The 20,473-nt window shown below is 46.7% G+C and overlaps 1 protein-coding gene across 1 annotated transcript in view; it reads left to right on the top strand.

Annotated features, from left to right (window-relative positions):
• LOC138351744 (ryncolin-4-like) overlaps window positions 1-19,295 on the top strand; it is a 132,147-nt gene extending 112,852 nt beyond the window's left edge. The window contains exons 4-5 of the mRNA XM_069303772.1: window positions 9,305-9,455; window positions 19,151-19,295. Of these exons, the coding sequence (XP_069159873.1) occupies window positions 9,305-9,455; window positions 19,151-19,295 (296 nt within the window). The remainder of the gene's footprint in view (window positions 1-9,304; window positions 9,456-19,150) is intronic.
• Window positions 19,296-20,473: the final 1,178 nt, after the last annotated feature.

Here is a 20,473-nt window from a genome sequence, read left to right as displayed (position 1 = left end):
ATATTACCATCTGTTACAGGGACGGAGGGTTATATTACCTTCTGTGACTGGGGCGGAAGGCTATATTAATATCTGTGACAGGGACCGAGGGCTATATTACCATCTTTGACAGGGACGGAGGACGATATTACCATCTGTGAAAGGGACGGAGAGCTATATTACCCTCTGTGACAGGGACAGAGGGCTATATTACCCTATGGACAGGGACGTAGAGCTATATTACCCTCTGTGACAGAGACAAAGGGCTATATTACCATCTGTGACAGGAACGGAGGGCTATATTACCATCTGAGACAGCGACGGAGGGCTATATTACCCTATGTGACAGGGACGGAGAGCTATATTATCCTCTGTGACAAGGACGGAAGGCATTATTTCCTTCTATGAAAGGGACGGAGGGCAATATTAACATTTGTGATGGGGAAGAAGGGATATATTACCCCATGTGACAGGGATGGAGAGCTATATTATCCTCTGTGACATGGACGGAGGGCTATATTACCATCTGTGACAGGGAAGGAGGGCTATATTACCATCTGTGACAGGAACGAAAGGATATATTACCATCTGTGACAGGGACGGAGGGTTATATTACCCTCTGTGATGAGGACGGAGGACTATATTACCATCTGTGACAGGAATGATCAGCTATATTATCCTTTGTGACAGGGACGGATCGCTATATTACCTGCTGTGATAGGGAAGGAGGGCTATATTACCATCTGTGATGGTAACGGAGGGCTATATTACCCTCTGTGACGGGGACGGAGGGCTATACTACCGTCTGTGACAGGGGCTTAGGGCTATATTACCGTCAGTGACAGGGGACGGAGGGCTATGTTACCCTCTGTGACTGGGATGCAGGGCTATATTACCATCTGTGACAGGGACGGATGGCTATATTACCATCTTTGGCAGGGACGGAGGAATATATTACCTTCTGTGACCGGAACGGAGGGCTATATTACCATCTCTGACAAGGACGGAGGGCTATATTACCATCTGTTATGAGGACTGATGACTAAATTACCATCTGTGACAGGTACGGAGAGCTATATTACCTTCTGTGACAGGGACGGCGGGCTATATTACCCTATGTGACAGGGGCGCTGAGCTATATTACCCTCTGTGACAGGGACAAAGGGCTATATTACCATCTGTGACAAGGACGGATGACTATATTACCCTGTGACAGGGACGGAGGGCTATATTACCATCTGTGACAGCGACGGAGGGAAATATAACATTTGTGATGGGGAAGAAGGGCTATATTATCATCTGTGACAGGGAGGAAGCAATATATTACCTTCTGTGATAGGGACGGAGGGCTATATTTCCATCTGTGATGGGGACGGAGGCTTATATTACCCTCTGTGACAGGGACGGAGGGATATATTACCGTATGTTACTGGGACGTAGGGCTATATTGCCGTCTGTGACAGGGACGGAGGGCAATATTACTGTCTGTGACAGTGACGGAGGGCTATATTACCGTCTGTGACATGGAACGTAGGGCTATATTACCGCCTTTGGCAGGGAACTTAGGCCTATATTACCCTCTGTGACATTGACGGAGGTCTATATTGCAATCTATGACAGGGATGGAGGACTATATTACCATCTGTGACCGGGACGGTGGACTATATGACGATCTGTGACAGGGCGGAGGACTATATTACCTTCTGTGATAGGGACGAAAGGCTTTATTTCCATCTGTGATGGGGACTGAGGCCTATATTACCCTCTGTGCCAGGGACGGAGGGATATATTACCATCTGTGACTGGGACGCTGGACTATATTACCCTCTGTTACAGAGACGGAAGGCTATATTACCATCTGTGACAGGGACGGTGGACTATATTACCCTCTGTTACAGAGACGGAGGGCTATATTACCCTCTGTGACTGGGACAGAGGACTATATTACCACACGTGACAGGGACGGTGGACTATATTACCATCTGTGACAGGGACGGAAGACTATATTACCATCTGTGACAAAGTCGAAGGGCTATATTACCATCTGTGACAATGATGGAAGGCTATATTACCATCTGACAGGGACGGAGGGCTATATTACCCTCTGTGACCGAGACGGAGGACTATATTACCATCTGTGACAGGAATGTTCAGCTATATTATCCTTTGTGACAGGGACGGATCGCTATATTACCTGCTGTGATAGGGAAGGACGGCTATATTACCATCTGTGATGGTAACGGAGGGGTATATTACCCTCTGTGACGGGGACGGAGGGCTATACTCCCGTCTGTGACAGGGGCGGAGGGCTATATTACCGTCAGTGACAGGGACGGAGGTCTATGTTACCCTCTGTGACTGGGATGCAGGGCTAAATTACCTTCTGTGACAGGGACGAAGGGCTATATTACCATCCTTGACTGGGACGGAGGACTATATTACCTTCTGTGACAGGAACGGAGGGCTATATTACCATCTCTGACAAGGACGGAGGGCTCTATTACCATCTGTGATGGGGACGGATGACTATATTACCATTTGTGACAGGGACGGTGAGCTATATTACCATCTGTGACAGGGACAAAGGGCTATATTACCATCTGTGATAGGGACAGAGGGTTATATTACCCTCTGTGACAGGGACAGAGGACTATATTTCCATCAGTGACATGGACGGAGGACTATATTACCATCTGTGACAGGGACGGTGGGCTATATTACCGGCTGTGACTTTGACGGAGGGCTATATTACCTTCCTTTGATTGGGACAGAGGGCTATATTACCTTCCTTTGATAGGGACAGAGGGTTATATTACCGTCTGTGACAGGGACGGAGGGCTATATTACCGTCTGTCACAGGGACTGAGGGCTATATTACCTTCAGTGACAGACCCGGAGGGCTATATTACCTTCAGTGACAGACCCGGAGGGCAATATTACCTTCTGTGACTGAGACGGAGGGCTATATTAATATCTGTGACAGGGACGGAGGGCTATATTACCATCTTTGAAAGGGACGGAGGACTATGTTACCATCTGTGACAGGGACGGAGTGCTATATTACCCTCTGTGACAGGGACGGAGGGCTATATTACCCTATGTGACAGGGACGTAGAGCTATATTACTCTCTGAGACAGGGACAAAGGGCTATATTACCATCTGTGACAGACGGAGGACTATATTACTCTCTGTGACAGGGACGGAGGACTATATTACTCTATATGACAGGGACGGAGGGCAATATTACTCTCTGTGACAGGGACAAAGGGCTATATTACCATCTGTGACAGAGACGGAGGACTATATTACTCTCTGTGACAGGGACGGAGGACTATATTACTCTATATGACAGGGACGGAGGGCAATATTACTTTCAATGAAAGGGACGGAGCGCAATATTAACATTTGTGAAGGTGAAGAAGGGCTATATTACCATCTGTGACAGGGAAGGGATGGCTATATTACCATCTGTGACAGGGTCGGATGGCTATAAAATCGTCTTTGAAAGGAACGGAGGGCTATATTGCCATCCGTGACAGGGACGTAGGGCTATATTACCCTCTGTGACTGGGACGCAGGGCTATATTACCATCTGTGACAGGGACGGATAGCTATATTACCATCTTTGGCAGGGACGGAGGAATATATTACCTTCTGTGACAGGAACGGAGGGCTATATTACCATCTGTGACATGGACGGAGAGCTATATTACCATCTGTGACAGGGGCGGAGCGTTATATTTCCTCTCTGTGACAGGGACGGAGGACTATAATACCATCTGTGAAAGGGACGCAGGGCTATATTACCGTCTGTTACAGGGATGGAGGGTTATATTTCCGTCTGTGACAGGGACTGAGGGCTATATTAATATATGTGACAGGGACCGAGGGCTATATTACCATCTTTGACAGGGACGGAGGATTATATTACCATCTGTTACAGGGACGGAGGGTTATATTACCGTCAGTGAGAGCGACGGAGGGCTATATTACCTTCTGTGACTGGGGCGGAAGGCTATATTAATATCTGTGACAGGGACCGAGGGCTATATTACCATCTTTGACAGGGACGGAGGACGATATTACCATCTGTGAAAGGGACGGAGAGCTATATTACCGTCTGTGACAGGGAGAGAGGGCTATATTACCCTATGGACAGGGACGTAGAGCTATATTACCCTCTGTGACAGAGACAAAGGGCTATATTACCATCTGTGACAGGAAGGGAGGGCTATATTACCATCTGAGACAGCGACGGAGGGCTATATTACCCTATGTGACAGGGACGGAGAGCTATATTATCCTTTGTGACAAGGACGGAAGGCAATATTTCCTTCTATGAAAGGGACGGAGGGCAATATTAACATTTGTGATGGGGAAGAAGGGATATATTACCCCATGTGACAGGGATGGAGAGCTATATTATCCTCTGTGACATGGACGGAGGGCTATATTACCATCTGTGACAGGGAAGGAGGGCTATATTACCATCTGTGACAGGAACGAAAGGATATATTACCATCTGTGACAGGGACGGAGGGTTATATTACCCTCTGTGATGAGGACGGAGGACTATATTACCATCTGTGACAGGAATGATCAGCTATATTATCCTTTGTGACAGGGACGGATCGCTATATTACCTGCTGTGATAGGGAAGGAGGGCTATATTACCATCTGTGATGGTAACGGAGGGCTATATTACCCTCTGTGACGGGGACGGAGGGCTATACTACCGTCTGTGACAGTGGCGGAGGGCTATATTACCGTCAGTGACAGGGACGGAGGGCTATGTTACCCTCTGTGACTGGGATGCAGGGCTATATTACCATCTGTGACAGGGACGGATGGCTATATTACCATCTTTGGCAGGGACGGAGGAATATATTACCTTCTGTGACCGGAACGGAGGGCTATATTACCATCTCTGACAAGGACGGTGGGCTATATTACCATCTGTTATGAGGACTGATAACTAAATTACCATCTGTGACAGGTACGGAGAGCTATATTACCTTCTGTGACAGGGACGGCGGGCTATATTACCCTATGTGACAGGGGCGCTGAGGTATATTACCCTCTGTGACAGGGACAAAGGGCTATATTACCATCTGTGACAAGGACGGATGACTATATTACCCTGTGACAGGGACGGAGGGCTATATTACCATCTGTGACAGCGACGGAGGGAAATATAACATTTGTGATGGGGAAGAAGGGCTATATTATCATCTGTGACCGGGAGGAAGCAATATATTACCTTCTGTGATAGGAACGGAGGGCTATATTTCCATCTGTGATGGGGACGGAGGCCTATATTACCCTCTGTGACAGGGACGGAGGGATATATTACCGTCTGTTACTGGGACGGAGGGCTATATTGCCGTCTGTGACAGGGACGGAGGGCAATATTACTGTCTGTGACAGTGACGGAGGGCTATATTACCGTCTGTGACATGGAACGTAGGGCTATATTACCACCTTTGGCAGGGAAATTAGGCCTATATTATCCTCTGTGACATTGACGGAGGGCTATATTGCAATCTATGACAGGGATGGAGGACTATATTACCATCTGTGACCGTGACGGTGGACTATATGACGATCTGTGACAGGGCGGAGGACTATATTACCTTCTGTGATAGGGACGAAAGGCTATATTTCCATCTGTGATGGGGACGGAGGCCTATATTACCCTCTGTGCCAGGGACGGAGGGATATATTACCATCTGTGACTGGGACGCTGGACTATATTACCCTCTGTTACAGAGACGGAAGGCTATATTACCATCTGTGACAGGGACGGTGGACTATATTACCCTCTGTTACAGAGACGGAGGGCTATATTACCCTCTGTGACTGGGACAGAGGACTATATTACCATCTGTGACAGGGTCGAAGGGCTATATTACCATCTGTGACAATGATGGAAGGCTATATTACCATCTGACAGGGACGGAGGGCTATATTACCCTCTGTGACCGAGACGGAGGACTATATTACCATCTGTGACAGGGATGGAGGACTATATTACCATCTGTGACAGGGACGGTGGACTATATTACCATCTGCGACAGGGACGAATGGCTATATTTCCATCTGTTACAGGGACAGAGAGCTATATTACCATCTGTGAAAGAGACGGAGGTCTATATTACCATCTGTGACAGGGACGGTGGGCTATATTAACACATGTGACAGGGACGGTGGACTATATTACCATCTGTGACAGGGACGGATGGCTATATTAACATTTGTGATGGGGAAGAAGGGCTATATTATCATCTGTGACCGGGACGGAGAGCTATATTACTATCTGTGACAGGGACGGATGCATATAATACCGTCTGTGACGGGAACGGAGGGCTATGTTACCACCTGTGATAGAGACGGAGGGCTATATTACCATCTATGAAAAGGACAGAGGACTATATTACCATCTGTGACAGAGGCGGAGGGCTATATTACCATCTGTGACAGGGACGGAGGGCTATATTACCATCTGTGGCACGCACGGAGGACTATATTACCATCTGTGACAGGGACGGTGGGCTATATTACCTCTGTGACAGGAACGGAGGGCTATATTACCATCTGTGACTGGGAAGGAGGGCTATATTACCTCTGTGACAGGAACGGAGGACTATATTACCCTCTGTGACAGGGACGGAGAACTGTATTACCGTCTGTGACAGGGACGGAGGGCTATATTACCCTTTGTGACAGGCACGGAGAGCTATTTTTCCATCTGTGACTGGGACGAAGGGCTATATTACCATCTGTGACAGGGACAGAGGGATATATTACCGCCTGTGACAGTTGATGGAAGGCTATATTTCCCTCTGACAGATACGGAGGGCTATATTACCCTCTGTGACAGGTACGGAGGACTATATTACCTTCTGTGACAGAAACGGAGGACTATATTACCATCTGTGACCGCAACGGTCAGCTATATTACCCTTTGTGACAGTAACGGAGCGCTATATTACCCTCTGTGATAAGGACGGAGGCTATATTACCATTTGTGATGGGGAAGGAGGGCTATATTACCATCTGTGACAGGAACGGATGATTATATTACCCTCTGTGACAGTGACGGAGTACTATATTAGTCTGTTAAAGGGACAGAGGACTATATTACCATCTGTGACAGGGACGAAGGACTATATTACCACCTGTGACAGGGACGGAGGGCTATATTACCATCTATGAAAGGGACGGAGGACTATATTACCATCTGTGACAGAACTACTAAATTCAACTAATGAGGTGGTAGAGGTACTTGGAATTAAGGTAGAGAAACTAAACCAAATTATTATTCTAATATATAAACCGGCAGATACAACGTTTGAAGAATTCACAGAGCAGATGCACGAAATAGAGAACATACTTGATAACCTAGCAAACCCAGCTCCAGATATTATCTTCCTTGGAGATTTCAATTTACCGAGTCTAAGATGGAGAATGGCAAACACAAATATCATTAGCAGGGAATGACCCGAGAAATAACCAGCCACTGGTCATAGAACTTTTGAGATTCGGTGATAAAACTCGCTCAATCAACAGATTTCAGAATCATCTAGGAACGAAAACACACTAGACTTGTTATTCACAAACAATGATGAACTAATCAGAGACATAACAATCTCAGATACTTCATACTCAGAAAATAAGCTCATTGAAGTGCGAACTAGCATAAATAACGGTAGTAGGTCTAAGAGACCCAACAAGCTAGAAGGAATATTCAATCAATTCAATTTCAACAATAAGAGGATTGACTGGGAAAAAATAATTGTAGTCCTTGCAACCATTCAATGGGAGACGGTCTTAAGCGACAAAACTCCCACACAGGGAATAGCTCAACTGACAGCTGAAGCTTACAAGGTCTGCTTGAAGCACGTGCCTATGAGGAGAGACAGAAAGAGGACCACTCTAGAAAGAGAACGCAGACGACTGTACAGGAGAAGGAAAAAAATAACTATCACAAGCAAGGAAAATAAGCCTGAGCAGGGAGATCGAAGAAATAATACAAACGTTGAAGCGTTCATATGATTCTGAGGAAATGGAATTGGAACAGAAAACTATACTAGAGATAAGGAAAAATCCGAAATATTTTTTTCACATTTGCAAAATCCAAATCCAAAACCTCGACCAGTATTGGGCCGTTAATTACAAATGATGGTACGTACACAGAGGACAACAAAGAGATTAGTGAAATTCTAAGAAGCCAGTATGAGGCTACGTAGAGCACACCAATAAACAACATGAGAGTTGATGACCCAGACAGCTTCTGTATGAATGACATTCAAGCTGCAGATAATATAACGGATATTACCAAAAACTCGGAAGACTTTGAAAGAGAAATTGACAATATGCCTATGCACTCAGCTTCTATGCCTGACTCATGGAATTCAATATTCATAAAGAAATGTAAAGTACCAGTAGCGAGAGCACTCAGCGTAATATGAAGAAAGAACCTGGATACAGGGGAGATACCAGCAGCACTTAAATCTGCAGATATAGCTCCGTTGCACAAGGGGGGAGGGGGAGGGGTGTCCTACTTCCCCATCTGTGATGGGGAAGTAGGACAATATTACCATCTGTGATAGGGACGAAGGGCTATATCACCATCTGTGACAGGGACGGAGGACTATATTACCATCTGTGACAGGGACGGAGGACTATATTACCATCTGTGACAGGGACAGAGGACTATATTACCATCTGTGACAGGAGACGGAGGGCTATATTACCCTCTGTGACAGGGACGGAGGGCTATATTACAATCTGTGACAGGGACGGAGGACTATATTACCATCTGTGACAGGGACGGAAGACCATATTACCATCTGTGACAGGGACGGAGGACTATATTACCATCTGTTACAGGAACGGTCAGCATTTTTACCATCTGTGACAGGGACGGAAGGGTATATTATCTTCTGTGATAGGGACGGAAGGCTATATTACCATTTGTTACTGGGACGGAGGGTTATATTACCATCTGTGACTGGGACGGAGAGCTATATTACCTCCTGTGAAAGAGACGGAGGGCTACATTACCATCTGTGACAGGGACGGAGGCCTAAATTACCATCTGTGACTGGGACGGAGGATTATATTACCATCTGTGACAGGGACGGAGGACTATAATACCATCTGTGACGGACGGAGGGCTATATTACCATCTGTGACAGGGACGGAGGACTATATTACTATCTGTGACAGGGACGGCGGGCTATATTACCATCTGTGACAGGGACGGCGGGCTATATTACCATCTGCGACAGGGACGGAAGGCTATATTACCATCTGTGACAGGGACGGAAGCGGCGCACCAGCTTACGCAGCCCTCGCCTCAGACAGTGCGTCTGGCCGCCACCAATAAGAATGTACCGGGCAGGAAGTCATTGCCCATCGAACACCGCTGGGCGCTCTGGTCCACCTTTAGCGTCGCCAACGAGAGTACCGGGTGAGTCTTGCTGCTTCCCTCTGTTGTTACTGTTGCTGCTGCTGTTGTTACTGTTGCTGCTGTTGTTACTGTTGCTGCTGCTGTTGTTGCTGCTGGTGTTACTGTTGCTGCTGCTGTTGTTACTGTTGCTGCTGCTGTTGTTGCTGTTGCTGCTGTTGTTACTGTTGCTGCTGTTGTTACTGTTGCTGCTAGTGTTACTGTTGCTGCTGCTGTTGTTACTGTTGCTGCTGCTGTTGTTACTGTTGCTGCTGTTGTTACTATTGCTGCTGTTGTTACTGTTGCTGCTGGTGTTACTGTTGCTGCTGCTGTTGTTACTGTTGCTGCTGTTGTTACTGTTGCTGCTGTTGTTACTGTTGCTGCTGCTGTTATTACTGTTGCTGCTGCTTTTGTTACTGTTGCTATTGTTGCTGCTGTTGTTACTGTTGCTGCTGTTGTTACTGTTTCTGCTGCTGTTGTTATTGTTGCTGCTGTTGTTACTGTTGCTACTGTTGCTGCTGTTGTTACTGTTGCTACTGTTGCTGCTGTTGTTACTGTTGCTGCTGTTGTTACTGTTGCTGCTGTTGTTACTGTTGGTGCTGCTGTTGTTACTGTAGCTGGTGTTGTTACTGTTGCTACTGCTGTTACTTTTGCTGCTATTGTTACTGTTGCTTCTGTTGTTACAGTTGCTGCTGCTGTTGTTACTGTTGCTGCTGTTGTTATTGTTGGTGCTGCTGTTGTTGCTGTAGCTGGTTTTGTTACTGTTGCTGCTGTTGTTACTGTTGCTGCTGTTGTTACTGTTACTGCTGTTGTTACTGTTGCTACTGTTGTTACTATTGCTGCTGTTGTTACTGTTGCTGCTGTATTTACTGTTGGTGGTGCTGTTGGTACTCTTGTTGCTCGTGTTGTTACTGTTGCTGCTGTTGTTGATGTTGTTACTGTTGCTGCTGTTGTTACTGTTGCTTCTGTTGTTACTGTTCCTGCTGTTGTTACTGTTGCTACTGTTGTTACTATTGCTGCTGTTGTTACTGTTGCTGCTGTGTTTACTGTTGGTACTGTTGCTGCCGTTCGTACTGTTGCTGCATTTACTGATGCTGCTGTATTTACTGTTAGTGGTGCTGTTGGTACTGTTGCTGCTGTTGGTACTGTTGCTGCTGTTACTGATGCTGCTGTATTTACTGTTGGTGGTGCTGTTGGTACGGTTGCTGCTGCTGTTGTTACTGTTGCTGCTGCTGTTGTTACTGTTGCTGCTGCTGTTGTTACTGCTGATGCTGCTGTTGTTACTGTTGCTGTTACTGTTGCTGCTGTTGTTACTGTTGTTGCTGTTGTTACTGTTAATGCTGTTGTTTCTGTTGCTGCTGCTGTTACTGTTGCTGCTGTTGTTACTGTTGTTGCTGTTGTTACTGTTGATGCTGTTGTTTCTGTTGCGGCTGTTGTTACTATTGCTGCTGTTGTTACTGTTTCTACTGTTGTTACTGTTGCTGCTGCTATTGTTACTGTTGCTGCTGTTGTTACTGTTGCTGCTGTTATTTCTGTTGGTGCAGTTGTTTCTGTTGCTGCTGTTGTTACTGTTGGTGCTGCTGTTGTTACTGTAGCTGGTGTTGTTACTGTTGCTACTGCTGTTACTTTTGCTGCTATTGTTACTGTTGCTTCTGTTGTTACAGTTGCTGCTGCTGTTGTTACTGTTGCTGCTGTTGTTATTGTTGGTGCTGCTGTTGTTGCTGTAGCTGGTTTTGTTACTGTTGCTGCTGTTGTTACTGTTGCTGCTGTTGTTACTGTTCCTGCTGTTGTTACTGTTGCTACTGTTGTTACTATTGCTGCTGTTGTTACTGTTGCTGCTGTATTTACTGTTGGTGGTGCTGTTGGTACTCTTGTTGCTCGTGTTGTTACTGTTGCTGCTGTTGTTGATGTTGTTACTGTTGCTGCTGTTGTTACTGTTGCTTCTGTTGTTACTGTTCCTGCTGTTGTTACTGTTGCTACTGTTGTTACTATTGCTGCTGTTGTTACTGTTGCTGCTGTGTTTACTGTTGGTACTGTTGCTGCTGTTCGTACTGTTGCTGCATTTACTGAGGCTGCTGTATTTACTGTTAGTGGTGCTGTTGGTACTGTTGCTGCTGTTGGTACTGTTGCTGCTGTTACTGATGCTGCTGTATTTACTGTTGGTGGTGCTGTTGGTACTGTTGCTGCTGCTGTTGTTACTGTTGCTGCTGCTGTTGTTACTGTTGCTGCTGCTGTTGTTACTGCTGATGCTGCTGTTGTTACTGTTGCTGTTACTGTTGCTGCTGTTGTTACTGTTGTTGCTGTTGTTACTGTTAATGCTGTTGTTTCTGTTGCTGCTGCTGTTACTGTTGCTGCTGTTGTTACTGTTGTTGCTGTTGTTACTGTTGATGCTGTTGTTTCTGTTGCGGCTGTTGTTACTATTGCTGCTGTTGTTACTGTTTCTACTGTTGTTACTGTTGCTGCTGCTATTGTTACTGTTGCTGCTGTTGTTACTGTTGCTGCTGTTATTTCTGTTGGTGCAGTTGTTTCTGTTGCTGCTGTTGTTACTGTTGCTGCTGCGGCTGTTGTTACTGTTTCTCCTGGTGTTACTGTTGCTGTTGTTGTTACTGTTGCTCCTGTTGTTACTGCTGGTGGTGCTGCATTTGTTGCTGTTGTTGCTGTTTTTACTGTGGCTGTTGCTGTTCTTGCTGTTTCTGCTGTTGGTTCTGTTGCTGGTGCTGCATTTGGTGCTGCTGTTGTTACTGTTGCTGGTGCTGTTGTTAATATTGTTGCTGCTGTTGTTACTGTTGTTGATACTGTTGCTGCTCTTGTGACAACATCACCACCAGCACCAGTACCAGTAACAACAGCATCAGCACGAACAACAGTAGCACCACCAACAATAACAACAGCAGCACCAGTAACAGAAGCAGCAACAATAACAACAGCAGCAAAAGCAATAGTAACAAAAGCAGCATCAACAACAGTAACAACAAATACAGCAGCTGTTGGTACTTTTTCTGGTGCTGCTGTTGTTACTGTTGCAGGTGCAGATGTTGTTACTGTTGGTGGCGCCGATGTTCTTTCTGTTGTTTTTGGTGCTGTTGTTATTGTTGCTGCTGTTGTTATTGTTGCTGCTGTTGTTATTGTTGCTGCTGTTGTTATTGTTGCTGCTGTTGTTATTGTTGCTGGTCGTGTTACTTTTGATGGTGCTGCTGTTATTACTGTTGCTGCTGTTGTTACTTTTGCTGCTGAAGTTACTGTTGTTGCTGTTGTTATTGTTGCTGCTGTTGTTATTATTGCTGCTGTTGATACTGTTGCTGTTGTTTTTACTGTTGCTGATTTTTTACTGTTGCTGGTGTAGTTACTGTTGCTTGTGCTGCTGTTGTTACTGTTGCTAGTGTTGTTGTTGTTAATATTTCTGGTGCTGCTGTTGCTACTGTTGCTGCTTTTGTTACTGTTGCTGCTGTTGTTACTGTTGGTACTGTTGTTACTGTTCGTGAAGCTGCTGTTGTTACGATTGTTGGGACTGCTGTTTTTGTTACTGTTGCTCTCGTGCTGTTGTTACTGTTAGTACTGATGTTACTGTTGCTTCTGTTGTTACTGTTGCTCGTTCTGCTGTTGTTACTGATTGTGGTGTGCTGTTGATACTGTTTTGTTGCTGCTGTTGTTACTGTTGCTGGTGCTGTTATTGGTACAGTTGGTACTGTTGCTGCTGTTGTTACTGTTGCTGGTGCTAATGCTGTGGTTTTTCTTTCTGTTTGCTATTGGTGGTGCTGTTGTTGTTACTGTTGCTGGTGCTGCTGTTAATACTATTGCTGGTGCTGCTGTTGTTGCTGGTACTGTTTTGTTACTGTTGCTGGTGCTGCTGTTGTTACTGTTGCTGGTGTTTCTGTTGTTACTGTTGTTGTTTCTGTGGTTGCTGCAATTGTTACTGTTGCTGCGGCTGTTACTATTAGTGGTGCTGCTGTTGTTACTGTTACTGCTGTTGTTACTGTTGCTGCTGTTGTTACTGTTGCTGCTGTTTTTACTGTTGCTGGAGCTCCTGTTGTTACTGTTGAAGGTGCTGCATTTGGTTTTGTTGTTGGTGCTGCTTTTGTTACTGTTGCTGCTATTGTTACTGTTGCTCTTTTTACTGTTGTTGCTGTTGTTGCTGTTGCTGCTGTTGTTGCTGTTGCTGCTGTATTTTCTGTTGTTGGTGCTGCTGTTGTTATTGTTGCTGGAGCTCCTGTTGTTACTGTTGCTGGTGATGCAGTTGGTTCTGTTACTGGTGCTGCTTTTGTTACTCATTCTGGTGCAGCTGTTGTTACTGTTGCTGCTGTTGTTACTGTTGCTGGTGTTGCTGTTGTTACTGTTGGTGATGCTGCTGTAGTTTCTGTTGTTGCTACTGTTGGTGGTTCTGTTGTTACTGTTCGTCGTACTGCTGTTGTTACTGACACTGTTGTTGTTATTAATGCTGCTGTTGTTCCTGTTGGTGGTGCAACTGTTGTTCGTGCTGCTGCTGTTGTTACTGTTGCTTCTGCTGTTGTTACTGTCCCTGCTGTTGTTACTGTTGTTCGTGCTGCTGCTGTTGTTACTGTTGCTTCTGCTGTTGTTACTGTCCCTGCTGTTGTTACTGTTGCTGCTAGTGTTACTGTTGCTGGTGCTGGTGCTGTTGTTACTGTTGCTGCTGTGTTTACTGTTGCTGATGCTGCTGTTTTGATTGTAGTTGTTACTTCTGCTGTTGTTACTGTAGCTGCTGCTGTTGATACTGTTGCTCCTGTTGTTACTGTTCCTGCTGTTGTTACTGTTGCTGGTGCTGCAGTTGGTGCTGTTGTTGGTGCTGCTGTTGGTACTTTTTCTGGTGCTACTGTTGCTACTCTTAAGGGGGCTGCTGGTGTTATGGTTGCTGGTGCAGCTGTTGTTACTGTTGGTGGCACTGCTGTTGTTTCTGTTGTTGTTCGTGCTGTTGTTATTGTTGCTACTGTTGTTATGGTTGCTGGTGCAGCTGTTGTTTCTGTTGTTGTTGGTGTTGTTGTTATTGTTGCTATTGTTGTTATTGTTGCTGGTCGTGTTACTGTTGATGGTGCTGCTGTTATTAATGTTGCTGCTGTAGTTACTGTTGTTATTGTTGCTGCTGTTAATACTGTTGCTGTTGTTTTTACTGTTGCTATTGTTTTTACTGTTGATGGTGTTGTTACTGTTGTTTGTACTGCTGTTGTTACTGTTGCTAGTGTTGCTGTTGTTAATATTGCTGGAGCTGCTGTTGTTACTGTTGCTGCTTTTGTTACTGTTGCTGCTGTTCTTACTGTTGGTACTGTTGTTACTGTTCGTGGAGCTGCTGTTGGGACTGCTGTTTTTTTTACTGTTTCTCTCGTGCTGTTGTTACTGTTGCTTCTGTTGTTACTTCTGTGGTTCTGCTGTTGTTACTGTTTGTAGTGCTGCTGCTGATACTGTTTTGGTGCTGCTGTTATTACTGTTGCTGGTGCTGCAGCTGTTGTTCTTTCTTTCTGTTTGCTATTGGTGGTGCTGTTGTTGTTACTGTTGCTGGTGCTGCTGTTAATACTATTGTTGGTGCTGCTGTTGTTGCTGGTGCTGTTCTGTTACTGTTGCTGGTGCTGCTGTTGTTACTCTTTCTGGTGCTGCTATTGTTACTGTTGCTGGTGTTTCTGTTGTTACTGTTGTTGGTGCTGCTGTTGTTTCCTTTGTTGGTGCTGTTGTTACTTTTGCTGCTGTTGTTACTGTTAGTGGTGCTCCTGTTGTTACTGTTACTGCTGTTGTTACTGTTGCTACTGTTGGTGGTGCTGCTTTTGTTGCTGTTGGTGGTGCTTCTTATGTTACTGTTGTTGGTGTAGCTGCTGCTGTTACTGTTGCTAGTGCTGCTGTTGCTGCTGTTATTACTGTTGTTGCTTTGTTACTGTTGCTGCTATTGTCACTGTTGATGTTGATACTGTTGCTGCTGTTGTTACTCTTGCTTCTTTTTTTACTGTTGCTGGAGCTCCTGTTTTTACTGTTGCTAGTGCTGCAGTTGGTTCTGTTGTTGGTGCTGCTGTTGGTACTGTTGCTGCTATTTTTACAGTTGTTACTGACACTGTTGTTGCTATTGTTGCTGCTGTTGTTACTGTTGCTGTTGTTTTTACTATTGCTGTTGTTTTTACTGTTGCTGGTGTTGTTACTGTTGCTAGTGTTGCTGTTGTTAATATTGCTAGTGCTGCTGTTGTTACTGTTGGTACTGTTGTTACTGTTCGTGGAGCTGTTGTTATTACGGTTGTTGGGACTGCTGTTTTTGTTACTGTTACTCTCGTGCTGTTGTTACTGTTGCTTCTGTTGTTATTGTTGCTGGTTTTGCTGTTGTTACTGATTGTGGTGCTGCTGTTGATACTGTTTTGGTGCTACTGTTGTTACTGTTGCTAATGCCGCTGCTGGTGTTACTGTTGCTGGTGCCGCTGCTGTTGTTTTTCTTTCTGTTTGCTATTGGTGGTGCTGTTGTTGTTACTGTTGCTGGTGCTGCTGTTGATACTATTGTTGGTGCTGCTGTTGTTGCTGGTGCTGTTTTGTTACTGTTGCTGGTGCTACTGTTGTTACTTTTTCTGGTCCTGCTGTTGTTACTGTTGCTGTTGTTTTTCTTTCTGTTTGCTATTGGTGGTGCTGTTGTTGTTACTGTTGTTGTTACTGTTGCTGGTATTTCTGTTGTTTCTGTTGTTGGTGCAGTTGTTATTGTTGCTGCTGTTGTTACTGTTGGTGGTCCTGCTTTTGTTACTGTTGCTGCTGTTGTTACTTTTGGTTCTGCTGCTGTGGTTACTGTTGTTGGTGCTTCTGCCGTTGTTTCTGTTGCTACAGCTGTAGTTACTGTTGCTGCTGCTGTTGTCACTGTTGCTGCTGTTGTTACTGTTACTGATGGTGATACTGTTGCTGCTGCAGCTGTTGTTTTTCTTGCTGGTGCTGCTACTGTTGTTGTTGTTGCTGGTACTGCTGTTATTACTGGTGATGCTGTTGTTACTGCTGCTGCTGTTGTTAATGCTGGAGGTGCTGCTGTTGTTATTGTTGCTGCTGTTGATATTGTTGCTGCTGTTGTTACTGTTCCTGCTCTTGTTATTGTTGATTCTGCTGTTACTGTTAATGCTATTGTTAATGTTTCCGCTGTTGTTATTGTTGCTGATGTTGTACTGTTGTTATTATTGCTACTGTAGTTATTATTGCTGCTGCTGTTACTGTTGCTGATGTTGTTACTGTTACTGTTGTTACTATTACTGGTGCTACTGTTGTTACTGTTGTTACTGTTGCTGCTGTTGTTATTTTTGGTGTTGTTGTTTTTGTTGCTGCTGTTGTTACTGTTGCTGCTATTGTTACTGTTGATGTTGTTGTTACTGTTGCTGGTGCTGCTGTTGTTACTGTTGCTGGTGCTGCTGTTGTTACTGTTCCTGGTACTGCTGTTGATACTGTTGCTGCTGTTGTTACTGTTGCTGCTGCTGTTTTTACTGTTATTGCTGCTGCTGTTGTTGTTGCTGTTGCTGCTGCTGGTGTTACTTTTGCTACTGTTATTACTGTTTCTTTTGCTACTGTTGCTGATGTTGTTACTGTTACTGTTGTTGTTACTGTTGCTGGTGTTTTTACTTATGTTTGTGCTGCTCTTGTTACTGTTACTGGTGCTACTGTTGTTACTGTTGCTGCTGTTGTTATTTTTGGTGCTGTTGTTTTTGTTGCTGCTGTTGTTACTGTTGATGCTGTTGTTATTGTTGCTGGTGCTGCTGTTGTTACTGTTGCTGGTACCGATGTTGATACTGTTGCTGCTGTTGTTACTCACACCACCCTCCACCATCACCACCCACACCACCCTCTACCACCACCCTCCACCACCACCCTCCACCACCACCCTCCACCACCACCACCCACACCACCCCTCCACAATCACCACCCACACCACCCTCCACCACCACCACCCACACCACCCCTCCACCACCCACACCACCCCTCCACCACCACCACCCACACCACCCTCCACCACCACCACCCACACCACCCCTCCACCATCACCACCCACACCACCCTCCACCACCATCACCCACACCACCCTCCACCACCATCACCCACACCACCCCTCCACCACCACCACCCACACCACCCCTCCACCACCACCACCCACACCACCCCTCCACCACCACCACCCACACCACCCCTCCACCACCACCACCCACACCACCCTCCACCACCATCACCCACACCACCCCTCCACCATCACCACCCACACCACCCTCCACCACCACCACCCACACCACCCTCCACCATCACCACCCACACCACCCCTCCACCATCACCACCCACACCACCCCTCCACCATCACCACCCACACCACCCTCCACCATCACCACCCACACCACCCTCCACCACCACCACCCACACCACCCTCCACCATCACCACCCACACCACCCCTCCACCATCACTACCCACACCACCCTCCACCACTACCACCCACACCACCCTCCACCACCACCACCCACACCACCCTCCACCATCACCACCCACACCACCCCTCCACCATCACCACCCACACCACCCCTCCACCACCACCAACCACTCCACCCCTCCTCCATTACCACCCACACCACCCTCCACCACCACCACCCACACCACCTTCCACCACCACCACCCACACCACCCTCCACCACCACCACCCACACCACCCTCTACCATCACCACCCACACCACCCTCCACCACCACCACACACTCCACCCCTCCACCACCACCACCCACACCACCCACACCACCCTCCACCACCACCACCCACACCACCCTCCACCACCACCACCCACACCACCCTCCACCACCACCACCCACACCACCCTCCACCATCACCACCCACACCACCCTCCACCACCACCACCCACACCACCCCTCCACCACCGCCTCCCACACCACCCTCCACTACCACCCACACCACCCCTCCACCACCACCACCCACACCACCCTCCACCACCACCACCCACACCACCCTCCACCACCACCACCCACACCACCCTCCACCACCACCACCCACACCACCCTCTACCATCACCACCCCTTCACCACCACCCACTCCACCACCACCACCCACACCACCCACACCACCCTCCACCACCACCACCCACACCACCCTCCACCACCACCACCCACACCACCCTCCACCACCACCACCCACACCACCCTCCACCATCACCACCCACACCACCCTCCACCACCACCACCCACACCACCCCTCCACCACCGCCACCCACACCACCCTCCACCATCACCCACACCACCCTCCACCACCACCACCCACACCACCCCTCCACCACCACCACCCACACTACCCTCCACCACCACCACCCACACCACCCTCCACCACCACCACCCACACCACTCTTTATTACTACCACCCACACTAACCCTCCACCACCACCCACCACCACCATCACCCACACCACCCTCCACCATCACCACCCTCACCACCCCTCCACTACCACCCACACCACCACCCCACCATCACCACCCACACCACCCTCCACCACCACCACCCACACCACCCTCCACCACCACCACCCACACCACCCTCCATCACCACCACCCACACAAGCCCTCCACCATCACCACCCACAGCACCACCCCACCATCACCACCCACACCACCCCTCCACCACCACCACCCACACCACCCCTCCACCACCACCACCCACACCACCCTCCACCACCACCACCCACACCACCACCCACACTACTCCTACCATCTCCTACCATGGACCAGGTACCAGCTGCTGGTGGACGGGTACCAGGAAGAGAGTACCATGGGGGACGTCCTTGTACGGCCCCACAACCTCAGTGGGATGAAGTTCTCCACCCTGGACAGAGACAATGATCTCCTGTCATGTAAGTTTGGTCTTCACAGATGACGTCTTGGGGCGAGGATATTGTCCGTATTGTCCGCCATTAACAATATATTCCTGTAGGAACTATTGTTAACTTTCTCCTTTAAGGGACCATTTGTATAATATAATAAAGTTAATGTTATCACTTGATGATTATATTAGTGCACGACGGTGATAATGACCTTAACAAACACCTGAACCAGGAAGACCATTGTTTGTTCATCCTGGCTTGTGTGTGTGTTTGTATGTATATGTTATTGTTTGTTTGCCTGAGTGTGTGTGTGTTTATGTTATTGTTTGTGTGCCTGTTTGTGTGTTTATGTTATTGTTTGTGTGCCTGAGTGTGTGTATGTGTTTGTGTATACGTGTATGTTATTGTTTGTGTGCCTGTGTGTGTGTTTGTGTATGTTATTGTTTGTGTGCCTGAGTGTGTGTGTGTTTATGTTATTGCTTGTGTGCCTGAGTGTGTGTATGTGTTTGTGTATACGTGTATGTTATTGTTTGTGTGCCTGTGTGTTTGTTTGTGTATGTTATTGTTTGTGTGCCTGAGTGTGTGTGTGTGTGTATACTTGTATGTTATTGTTTGTTTGCCTGAGTGTGTGTGTGTTTGTGTATGTTTGTGTATGTTATTGTTTGTGTGCCTGTGTGTGTGTGTGTTTATGTTATTGTTTGTGTGCCTGAGTGTGTGTATGTGTTTGTGTATACGTGTATGTTATTGTTTGTGTTCCTGAGTGTGTGTATGTGTTTGTGTATACGTGTATGTTATTGTTTGTGTGCCTGAGTGTGAGTGTATGTTATTGTTTGTGTGCCTGAGTGTGAGTGTACGTGTATGTTATTGTTTGTGTGCCTGTGTGTGTGTGTTTGTGTATGTTATTGTTTGTGTGCCTGTGTATATGTGATTGTGTATGTTATTGTTTGTGTGTGTGTGTGTGTTTATGTGTTATTGTTTGTGTACCTGAGTGTGAGTGTTTGTTATTGTTTGTGTGCCTGAGTGTGTGAATGTGTTTGTGTGTACGTGTATGTTATTGTTTGTGTACCTGAGTGTGTGTATGTGTGTGTATACTTGTATGTTATTGTTTGTGTACCTGAGTGTGTGTGTGTGTGTGTGTATACTTGTATGTTATTGTTTGTGTACCTGAGTGTGTGTATGTGTGTGTATACTTGTATGTTATTGTTTGTGTACCTGAGTGTGTGTGTATGTG

This window comes from Procambarus clarkii, chromosome 50, assembly GCF_040958095.1.
Source record: "Procambarus clarkii isolate CNS0578487 chromosome 50, FALCON_Pclarkii_2.0, whole genome shotgun sequence".
Taxonomy (NCBI): domain Eukaryota; kingdom Metazoa; phylum Arthropoda; class Malacostraca; order Decapoda; family Cambaridae; genus Procambarus; species Procambarus clarkii.
Note: the sequence above shows the minus strand (reverse complement) of the source record. Positions and strands in the feature narration are given on the sequence as shown.